The sequence below is a fragment of the Pavona decussata genome, unplaced genomic scaffold (assembly GCF_977016875.1).
Source record: "Pavona decussata unplaced genomic scaffold, jaPavDecu1.1 SCAFFOLD_386, whole genome shotgun sequence".
NCBI classification, from domain to species: Eukaryota; Metazoa; Cnidaria; class Anthozoa; order Scleractinia; family Agariciidae; genus Pavona; species Pavona decussata.
The window spans coordinates 3,738,655-3,750,046 of record NW_028145758.1 but is presented as its reverse complement, the minus strand read 5'-3'; the positions used below and the strand labels follow the sequence as shown (position 1 = coordinate 3,750,046).

At 37.2% G+C, this 11,392-nt stretch overlaps 2 protein-coding genes across 3 annotated transcripts; one reads left to right on the top strand and one right to left on the bottom strand.

Moving 5' to 3' along the window:
- The first annotated feature begins 38 nt into the window (after nt 1–38).
- LOC146451744 (transmembrane protein 187-like) lies at nt 39–1,022 on the top strand. Its single transcript, XM_085098816.1, has one exon. The coding sequence runs from the start codon at nt 86–88 to the stop codon at nt 869–871; it is 786 nt and encodes a 261-aa protein (XP_084954942.1). The 5' UTR covers nt 39–85; the 3' UTR covers nt 872–1,022.
- Nucleotides 1,023–2,775: 1,753 nt separating this feature from the next.
- LOC146451743 (ELMO domain-containing protein 2-like) lies at nt 2,776–10,947 on the bottom strand. 2 transcript variants are annotated; one of them, XM_085098915.1, is made up of 10 exons: nt 10,815–10,947; nt 8,893–9,052; nt 8,486–8,514; nt 7,302–7,399; nt 6,297–6,426; nt 5,707–5,815; nt 5,236–5,260; nt 4,845–4,913; nt 4,282–4,415; nt 2,776–3,778 (listed from the first exon to the last, which is right to left on the bottom strand). In XM_085098915.1, the coding sequence occupies exons 2-10, from the start codon at nt 9,029–9,031 to the stop codon at nt 3,579–3,581; spliced, it is 933 nt and encodes a 310-aa protein (XP_084955041.1). In that variant the 5' UTR covers nt 9,032–9,052; nt 10,815–10,947; the 3' UTR covers nt 2,776–3,578. The 2 variants fall into 2 exon arrangements, with proteins under 2 accessions (XP_084955041.1, XP_084955040.1); XM_085098914.1 differs by lacking the exon at nt 10,815–10,947 and adding an exon at nt 10,197–10,650.
- Between the last annotated feature and the right edge of the window lie 445 nt (nt 10,948–11,392).

Below are 11,392 nucleotides of genomic sequence, written 5' to 3'. Positions count from 1 at the left end.
CCTAGGTTAGTACTTTATGTAAAACCACTTAAATTGTCGTCAACTATACATACAGTATTGATACCGTATTACAAGCTAAATAATCATGCTCCTTCCAGCTTTTGTTTATGTTCTATTTCCCCTCTTATCGGCTTTTGTTGTAGTGTGGAGTTTCACGATCTTCGAGCGTGTAAAAGTTGAACTTGGCTTGGAACACTATGCCGAGAAAGGCGACCCTTCTACCTTCCTCAAAATGCCAGCGAATGCTTCTATCAACTTAGGTTATACCCTGCTTGGATTGTACTGGCTGCGGAAAGTCTACAAACTGCAAAAGAAGTTAGGAGATGAAGCATTCTTTTATTACATGTTTGCCTGGATGTCTGTGTTCTATGGCTTTGTTCAATTTGGAAGAATAGTGTCCCAAACCCGCCTGTTTGCGGTGATGGATCAATGGTTTACGCTGCCTTTCTTTGCATGGATCGTGTGCTGGAATGAGTTCGTGTATCGGGGCTACTGGCAAAGCGGTCGGTATCTTACCATTATGCGTATTTCTGTATTGAGTTACTTCGTCGTTTTCTTTCACGATTTTGGTTTTGAAGCAGTGCTCGGGCTTCACATCTTAGCTGCTCTGGTTTATTCTCTTCGAACACAGTGCAAACCAGGCCTTGGTACTGATAGATCATGGATTTCTCTCATTCTTGCTTTGGTCTCTTGCGTTGGTTTTGTTTACTTAAAACTCGCTGATCATTACTTGGCGCAGTTTTCGTTGTTCCAAACATTCACTGGACATTTTTGGTCCAAAGTTTGCGATGTTGGACAAATTCACTTTGCAGTGAACTTCTTTAAGAATTTAGAGACTCGAACTGCGAAGGAGAAACTTCACAAACGTTAATTTAGTTCTACATTAAACACCTCTGTTGGAAGACCTGAAAATGGGGCACGATACCAGCAACTTTTTTTGTTATCATTTTTATTATTAAAATCATCTTGTGGAAATGGCTGGGAGTTCAGCTGGTTTGAATTTGTCCACCAGAAAGAGGGGGCAAATTGACCAAAATTTTCAATGTGACTTCTTGCAAATTGTACTTGCTTAAGGACGGTGCCTACTAATACCGAAATATTTTTGTGCGGCTTATGACTATACGGGAAAAGCAGATCTTAGCAAGGCCTATTGGAATCCAAAAAGGAAATTGGGGGTTGGCACGCATTTTTCAGAGATAATTTAGCAGTAATATCTCTAAAAAACGCCAAAATATAAGGCAATGTATGGGATTTTTTCCTTAATTGAAGCTTAATTATCTCTGAAAAATGCATGGTTACCCCCAAATTATTTTCTTTTGAGATACCAAAAGCATTTGGTAAGTTCTGCTTTCTCCGTATAGTTTTAAACCGCGCAAAAATATTCCTGTATTAGTAGGCACCAACCATAGGAAACCCGAGTATCTCGCGATGCGCAGAACGTATGCGCAGTAACAATAGTAGGCACCATCCTTAATGCTACAAAATAGAAATGAACCAACAAAAACATGTTGCTTATTTTTCCATGAACCTTCAATAATTTCCTGTAATGTGCTTCCTATGCAGTTCTCATCATGGGACCTGCTCCTGCTTCATGTCCCCTGGTCTGCCTCGTTCCCAGACGTCTCTCTCTCTCTCTCTCTCTGCACGCAAAGGACGACAGGAAGGAGAAAGGGAGAGTTTCTCTTCTCTTCTTTCTCCTTCCTGTGGTCCCTTGCACTTCGTCACCAGTTACTCACGTTTTGTGCTCGCCTTTGACCAAAATGCGAAACAAAGTGGTCATTTAAAAGAGCTCACATGCTTTGGGCCCCCAAAATTCCCCACTTTAGAAACTACAGGGAGACTGGTAAGAGTGAGGGATTATGGAATCGTTTGGGTGGATGATGGAAATTGCACTTATGAATAAGTGCATTTCTCAGCAGTCAGTTAGATAAGAAATTTACTCTTTCAGGGGAAAACTATATTTAACAAGAGCAACACTGCACTGAGAAAATGCCAAAAAGTGCACTCATTCGTCGGTGTAATGTCCATCCCCCTACCCAAACTGTCCCCACAATCCCTTACTGATACCAGCCTTCTCACAGTTTCAACAACATTAAATTATTTATTTTGTACCAAAAAATAAAGAAATTACAATATTTATTAATAACGTTATTTGAACAAGATAGCAGGTAGCAGGCACTAAAACGTTTCAGTAGCGTAAAAGTTGCTTGATTACTTGACGTTCTGTCATTGCCCCCTCCCCCCCATCCACCCCCTACCCTCACAGCAGCAGCACAGGGGAGCTTTCACACACACTCATACCACCAAAGGGCAGTGGGGAGAATAGGGCTGTTGATGTTGGATACCCATTAAGTAATAGACCTTATTTGTTTTCTTGGTACTGAACCGGATATAGCTTGCAATGGAGACTCTTGCTGGGGAAATGCATAATTAAAAATATTTGCATATGAAAAGATTCCACTGCTAAGCCTTGTGTACCAACCTAGTTCCCAGGGTTTCTCTTCTTCCCTCTCCAGGGGGCAGGAAGAATAGAGACCCTGGGAACTAGGTTGCTTGTGTGCTTGCCATCTAGTTCCAGTTCAATACGTACCCAGAGTAGTAATGAATATGGTCTATTTCGTCAGATCTTTGGTAGATCTTGACTGGTGACAACATTTTGTTAAGACACAAATGTTGTACTATAGCCCAGCAGGTTCTAGAGTTTTTAAGTTCCATTCCTTCTTTTGATGGCAATTTACTTGTTATGCACTTCTCAATGTTCAACACACAATGAGGTAAATTTGTTTGGACTTTATTACTTTTGCCTCTCATAAGCAAAAAGGGATAAAATATTATTACTCTACTTACTATAAAATTGCTAAAAAAGCTGTTAAGTACATTTTCTTTTTGGAAAAAAGAGAAATAGCACAGAGAACATTCCTCATTTGAATACAGGTTTTGTACCGAACCTTTGTCAGTCGAGCCCTAGCAATTTTTTTTTCTAGAAAAACGAAAAAGTCTCTAAACCTTCACTCCCTTTAAAATTACTAATTACGCTAAAAATTACAGCTTAGTAAAACCTACGGTTCCATCTAGCACAATAATAACAATAACAATTTTTAGGAAGAAGGTACATGATAGAATAAAAATACTATTTAAATACAAACTCATTCTCACCAATCGTCATTCTAGACTTTTCTCATACATTAAAAACTTTTGGGAAGTCTCAACTCTTCCATATAAGTTACAGGAAATGTGCATCTTCTTGATCCCTAACATGAATATGCAACGTGTCTATTGTGCCCCATGATTTTGTGATGTTGAAGAATTCCGACAATAATAGTTATTAATAATATTAATTTAATGACCACGTAAAGTAAATGGAACAGATTCATCGCCCTATCTCCAGCGATATAAATAATACTTATTATTAACAAAGGTAAAACAAAACAAAAAATTACAAGAGACATCATTCCAAGCCTCTTTGCTATTTTCTAAAATATTTAAAAATATATTTACATGGAGACTGTGCATCATAAAATTAGATGCAAAAAGAGTATAAATATACCTTATATACTGTATTAGCAGTATTGGAAATGTTACTCTGCATTAAGAGTAGACACAGATGAGAGTGATGCTTCATCACATGAGTAGTTGTACTTTAATTCTAGTACAGTATTTGGGTCCTTGAGAAGTTCCGTAATGTTGTCCGCAAACTTGTCTCTGACTCGATTGAACTCCATTACACTCTCAGGCTCTTCACGGATCCAAAAGTTGCTGAACTCAAAAAACAGATAACCTAGAGGACAATGTAATAGTAATAACTGGTTTAGTACCTTGAACATTATAATATTGTTGTTGAGCAATTTTGCAGCAGCATAATTATCCAGATTACATGTCAGCATTTGCAAAAGACCAGCAATGCTGTTCTTAAAAATTTAGTTTTCAGTGGGAAAATGTTTGTCCTGTTTTAATTACAAAAAACAGACTTAAATCCTTCCGTAAAATATTTCATTATTGTTTTGGAGTTAGTGTTCAACTATGTTACATACACCAGCATTCATCAAGTTTACACAAGCTAACAACTGAAAATTGGGATTATTGGCATTGTTAAATCCAACACATTTTTAATTAACTACTCTAGATAATTTTTCAGGAGATTTTATAAATTATTTATTCTGTAGATGCTGAGACTCGACCAGGCTGTTAGTCTACTTTTTAGGTAACAAAGTTCTCCCACTCAACCTTTACCAATATTTCAAGGCATCTTTTAAAAGTTAAACATAATATTATGATACTCACAATAAACCTGATGAAAATCTGTCACTGTTGGTCTGCCCTGCTTGCAATTGTAAAAATGGTTCCTAAGTATTCCATCGTTCAAAAACTGAAGAGCCAATGACGTGATGTTGATTCCAGCAATGGCATAGGAAAACCTGCAAGAAATTATCAAAGCTGAAGTCTGTGCTTTGAAAGACTAATATTACTCTATAGGACAAAGTTATGGAGTGTGTCCATGGACTCCACTTCACTGATTCCAAGGATTGGACAGAAGATCATGGCACATTGTTTGTTGTCATTGTCATTATATTGTTATGATTGTGTTACCAATAAGCTGGTGGCAAGGACCAACAAACAGCTGCTGCAGTAGCTAAATATAATGTGCAAAGCACTCTTAAGTTCACGGTATACAGGGCACCCAGCTGCAACAGTTGTCGTACCGGGCAGTGATGGCAAGGTACAGGAGTCACTCACGATAGAAGAGACTCAAGCAGACAGTGGGTGTGTGGCTTAGCATGAATGTCACATGGAACAATAGTTGATTTAGAAAGTTCTGTGAAACAATATCATGAAAACTACCTTACCAAAAATGAGGATGATGAGAGTGAGACAAAACCTTCCTGGCGGCTGCTGTATGTTGTGAGGCAAAAAATCTACACAAAACAGAAATAACAAAAATTAGGTAGCTGTTTTAAACAAAACATTCCATTTCATTTACAGTCAACTCCCTTTATTGCTGACAGCCTCAGGACCACAAGTTAGTGTCCTTAATAGCGAGAGTCCGTAATAGTGGGAAATTACTTCAGTCAAACATCTGTACTTTATTTTTGCCAGGGATTTTACTGCTGTCCGTATTATCGGGGTGTGTGAGAGGTGATTATTATGAGAGGTGTCCACAAGGCAACAGTTGACTGTACTTGCATTCAAAAACAGGTTAGCTAATTTAAAAAATAACTGCTTTCACAGACTACTTACAATAAATTATCAAGGGCAAGGACACCTGAAACGACAAAAAAACATCAATTATTTAAAATAAACACAAAATGTACATGAATGATGATGGACAACAGAATGGACTGGCTACATAATCATTGTTACAGTCAAGATGTGTGACCACTTGAGAGAAAGCTTCTCAAAATCTGTGAGTGAACTTGTTACATCTCCATGGATTAGTGCCTTCACTCATAAGAGACTATCAATTTTACATCTAATCAACCAGACAGTAAGCTCATTTTTTGTTTTCTTTTAATAGGCACAATTTTTTTTAAATATACAAGTGCAATCATTAACAAAATTTGGACCATAGACCGTAATGTTCATCACTACAGTGTATTTAGTAGTTCATAAAATTTGAGATTGATTGCTTCAATTTTGGTCTTGGACAGTATAAAGGTCAACTCTGTACTAAGCAAATAATGAACCATGAATGAGGGAGTTCCAGCATACCCATTCCTCTGAAATCTGTCTGAGGGTCCTTTCCTTGAAAACCAATATCTCCCCACTGTTTGGTAATTCTCTCCTTCAGGGGCGTGTTGGGCATCATTAACTTCCAAATCTTTAACAGAAAAAAATTAAGTACACAGTCAGAACATTGGTTGTAATAGCTAACAACATAGTTCTCTCTGTAGTGTCTCTGTATGGAAAGGAAAATTTTAAATATGCAATAATCAGAGCGGACTACAGTAATAAAAATAGGTTTAAAAGTAAACTTAAGCTAAATAAATTAAAAACAATAAATGGGAATTTCACTGGGACATTCACAGTATGGATCTTTATCCACTGTTTCCAGGTCAAATTGGAATTAGGAAATGTTGGTTTTTGTGGAGGTAGGAAAACCAGAGTACCTCGGGAAAAACCCTTCCAGCAGGGATGAGAACCAACAACAACAAACTCAATCCACTGGCCACAGTGGCAAGAGGAGAGTGATCTCACCATGTGCGCCATCCCTAGTGTGAGTAATAATAAATTGTAGTCAAGATACTTGAAACAGCCAAAAAATAATAAACTTTAAATACTAAAGAGTCTGGACAGTGTACCTGCATCAATCGTTCCTCGTGAGTGGCATCCTCTGATGAATATGGCTCTTTTCTTAGCTCCTCAACCTCATGACAAAGGTCTGTATAGCCACATATCTGATTTAGGCAAATGAACATGGAATCTGCAAACCTGAAATCAATTCACAATTTAAAATTACCTTTTGATTAATCATTAATAATAATATGAATGTAAATGCATATACAGTTGAACCTCCATGTGCGACCACTTCTCGCAAGCGACCACCTCCCATAAGTGACCACCTACTGTATCCAAAACACCAATTGTTTTCCAGTCAAAGCCCTATAGTTGGAACCTCTCATAAATGACCACCTCTAATAAGCAACCACTTCCCATAAGCGACCACCTATCCAAAACACCAAATTTTTCCCAGTCAAAGCCCTATAGTTGGAACCACTCGTAAAAGACCACCTCTCATATAAAGCGACCGCAACCACTTTTTGATGTGACAGCATTATTATAGTTTTTCATTGTTTTTAACCTCTTGTAAGCAACCGCTTGACACATGGTCTGATCTCCATGTCCTCTGTATGTACTAAGTATATGTTGTGGTTTAATTTTATCCTTGGTTTAAATTTTATTTTCCATTGTTTCAAACTCATCATCATACATTACCATACCTAAGAACAATAGGATGATAAAATGTAAACCAAGGATAAATTTGAACCACAACATATACGCTACTCAGAGTTTACAAGGAACGTTCAGTGACAACCAAGCACTGCTCGTATTGGAACTAGGAAAAGTGTATGCAATAAATTCCCCTTGAATAAGCAGATTTGTCAGACCTGTTCCTGGAAGAGACCCCCGGCCCTCTGGTTCGACTCTCGTAAACGACCACTTCCCTTAAGCGACCACTAAATCTTAGCATTTTGGGTAGGCCCTTATGGCAGGTTTGACTGTAGTAATTTTCTGTCACTGAACCTCCTCAAAAATACATGCACTTGTTTTTATGGCTTCATATGTGAGGTGGAGTCATTACTTACACATTTTCTTGTACACTGTTTATTTTCTTCAAACTAACTATCAATGTAACTGCTTCTTGGACATTCACATTGGCTCTATCGACAAGCTCTCTAAGTTCCTGCAAAATCAAAGCAACAATATTATCACATTTAGTCATGTCTCAAAATAATGTTAGGCTCGATTTCCACCGTCTCCCGGGTCCGGTCTTGTGCGAGCTCATTTTCCCGAACAGCGACTGGTAATCGAGCCTACTCAAATGTTGGTCTTTAATTTTTTTCCCAAATTATTCCATTGCAAAGCAAAGCATACTTTTTTATTATTACTTCAAAATTTAATAATCTGGCACATAACTGTTGACATTAAGTTTTCAGGTTAAGTCATGTCGATACACTGTCCCAGCAAGTGAATGTGACTCAGTCTCATCTGACAATGGACTCAGAAGTTATCATGACTTTTGCTAGTTGCCAAACAAGTTACTGTACAAGATGTATTTCAGTGTAGACTGGCATGCACAAAGCTGGGGATGCAAAAGTTTCAACTTGCATTTTGAAATCTCTGTTAGGCTATTAGTCTAAAAACAACACTAAAAAACAGTAAGGTCAGGAGACAGAGTCTTTGGATGTAGAGTCCACCATCAGTATATATCAAATTTAGCTCATCAGGACACCATGGTCTGGGTTTAAAATCATCAAGATTTTGAACAGGTGGGTATGAGGTTATTAGTGCACCGGGGTGGGATAGTTAAATTGGATATGTCCTTTCACGGGAAAAGTCGGTCAAGATGTTTAAAGGAGCCTGGCAAAGTTGTGTTGAACGTTACAGATGGTCAATTTGCGTGGTGCTTGCACACTCAGACCCTTATGAAATCCCAGCAAAATGCATGTTTCAAATCTAAGTTCCAATCACTCGTTGGATAAGAGCTTGCAGGATACATTCAAATATTAACTGTACATTGATTTACCTCATTAGTAGATTTTATTCACTTGTTTTTTTTTTTATTGTGATAATTTTTGTTGTATTTATTTATTATGATAGTATATATACAGTAACATGGTTTCATTCTAGCCTCTGTGATTTAACACTGTATAATTATACATGTGTAGTTTCTATATTTTAGTTTGTATTGTAACTCTGTAATTTAGCCTTACAGGCTACTTTAATGAGTTCTTAATAAACGGCCACTGTTATTATTATTTATACTAACCCTTGTTTTTGATTGCCTCAAGGATTTTTCTGTAGGAGAACAAACAATAATTCAAATTGATGGTGCACTTTGATGATAATTTACTTTGTAAAAATTATATTACAATACGGTAGCCTGAGTGTATGTCTTAGTTAAGCAATAACAAATAATTAGTCATAATGATCACATGATTGTGACAGTGCTTTGTTGAGTACAGTTCTATGCCCTTACTCAGTAATGACTTTACTAAATTGCATACTTTTTCACTTCATAGGTCTTCAATATTATTATTCTTCAAAGGGACAGATTGGCGTCTGTGTCAACTTTTGCTAAGAAAATTTAAATCTTATTGTGGGACTGGCGATTTGGAGTGGTTTGTCTCAGACCCTGCCTTCACAAATTAACAAGCTATGTTTATCAAGGCTTACCAACTTGACCTGTCCTTTGTGCTCCTTGACCTGCCTTGTAGCAGATCCTCTGCAACTCACACTGACCAGTGGAATAATGAAGAAGTAGCTTGACAAGTCGTCGATACCAATAGCAAAGATACCTCCACACATCAGCCATTACTGCTTCATCTACTGGTTTCTGTGAACCACAAGATACAAAAAAATAAACATGTATAGGTATATATTTGATTACAGATGCTTGTTTTAAGCAATAGTAAATAAAGGAAGCTATCCTAACATCAGGCAATATATCTCTGCGTCCTTTATAAATGTACCTTGAATTATGCAAGGACCACTTGTACAAACAGCAGCAAAGTGTAGCCTGATCTTTGTGTAGATCAGGATCAGCAATATTGAATAAAATGTAAAACCAAGTGTAAGGCTGTTTGGACAGCTAAAAAGGGCAATTTTATTGCCCAATATTGTAACCATGTATTTCCATTTTTACTTAGCTTTTTGCAGTCCCTGAAGAAGGTTAGCTGTCCAATCAGCCTAGCATTTGGTTTTATGTTATAAATTTACCTTGTCTAACATGTAAATAGAGTAAGAATGAAATGTATGGTTATCTCAAGAAATCAACCAAAGCTGAATTTCTCACCAGATATGCAGACTATAGAAACCATACAGAAAACACCAAGAAGTAAAGTTATGTTGACATCTACTGTTGGAAGTTGTTCCAAAACTATATTAAATATTGTAGCCACCGCAGTACTAAATAAGAGAAATTTATTATAATAATAATTATTACACATACATGTAGTATTGCAGGTTCTGCCAAGTTTCTGCTGTATTATGGTTTACTTTGGCCATGCCCTGATGCATGTTCCCCTCATTAATCATTTCAACATTGTGTGTGAGTAAAATATTTCCCAGATATTAAAATAACACTTCATCTTTAAACCAGTCTCAAAGTTGTTATTGTTAAACTAAAGAACTACACTCAGAAATTCCATTAACCTTAAAGCAAGATCATTGTCAAGAAAATTAATTCCTTCAATTCACAGAGACTAGTTCACCTTTTTCGTAGCAAAAAGTACACAGTTGTATATATATAATATTGTTACCGTCATGTTTGCTATTCATACTTTTCTAGGTTTAAAATGAAAGTCATGTATGTTTTTGCAAACTTTGCAAAACAGTTTGCAGTTAGTTTGCAGCATGTCATTTGCGATCTTAAGTTAAACTGTAAAAAATCAACAATCGCTAAAATCCTTTCGCTGCTCGGCCCTAATATTATAAACCATATACAGCACAGTTAAAATAAAGGAATCAATTTGCCCTACCATGATGATAGACGCTGGGAAAATAAGTTTAACGAAACCTTGACAACCACCTCAAAACAGAATTGAGCTAAAATGGCAGAAAACTCTCGAATAACTGTACTAATAAGCTTGAACACTTGGTTGTGAAGTTAGGGATACATGCTTAGCTTCGTCGACCAAAGATTGCTGACTTTGTAAGGCGGGTGTGTTGTGTAGAAATATTCTTGGCTCATCCTGATTACATGAAGGGCATTTTTATACACGCCTTCAGCGGAAAACCTCAATCAAACGCCCTTATTGTCTGGGCAAAGATAAATTCATCCATTTACAATGCGTTCACATTCCATCGCAACAAACAAAGTCAGCACAATTTTGTTTTCTTTTCTTCTTTTTACAATCCGAATCATACAAAAAATAGTCGTAGTCAAAACTACCTCAATAAATCTTAATACCAAGAAAGCTACTGGGAATGAAGCAAGAAATATACCACTACACACATGAATTTGGTAATCTTTGCTCATGTCTGCAAGCGTAGTGTGCTAAATAAGTCTGCCGGAAAAGGTTTGGTCTAGATAGTTTAGTAACGGATTAACACCGATAAGGTGAACCATTTTTAGAAAAAAAACTTGCTATACTTACTCTTTATGACGTAAATCATTTCCTGACCGCTTAACCGAGACAACAAAACGCCGAAAAACAATACTTTGGCCGCCAATATTTCTCTTTGCCCGTACTTGTGTTTCGGTAGTTACTTCGTTTATCCTTTTATGAAGTACATTATTCGTGGTTTGAGGGAAGTAAACTGCTGACCAGCATCCATGACGTCAGTGCTATTGAGGTGGACGTCGACCCCCATCGACCCTTGCACCCCTGAAGGTGGCACACATGTACATGTAACCTATGCCAAGTCCTCGATGGAGCTTACGTGAGCTCTTCATATTCTTCTATCTTCTTCTTCTTTGGGCATGGGGGCGGGAAGAAGAGAGACACTGGAATTGAGCTTACTTCTTAAGCTCTCTTTTTTTTTCTCAGTAACAAAGGAGGTGTTTTTCGTTTTAGGGCGCTTTCCGCATCAGAGAGAGGTGCTGACTGAAGTAATGCAGTTCTTGAAATGACTGAAATACCATTCCAAGTCAAGCTTTTTAAAGGGCCCTAGTCAGCCACACCTTTGTTTTTGTTTATATGCGAAAGTTTGGCTATTATATTTTATTTAGAGC

What these genes read in the sequence shown, in the direction of transcription:
- LOC146451744 (XM_085098816.1), top strand. Translation starts at nt 86, where the DNA reads ATGCTCCTTCCAGCTTTTGTTTATGTTCTATTTCCCCTCTTATCGGCT.
- LOC146451743 (XM_085098914.1), bottom strand. An exon ending in AACAGTGTACAAGAAAATGT is followed by an intron (nt 6,427 to 7,301) that starts GTAAGTAATGAC and finishes AATTGATTTCAG; the next exon opens with GTTTGCAGATTCCATGTTCA. An exon ending in CTTGCCCTTGATAATTTATT is followed by an intron (nt 4,914 to 5,235) that starts GTAAGTAGTCTG and finishes TGTTTTGTGTAG; the next exon opens with ATTTTTTGCCTCACAACATA.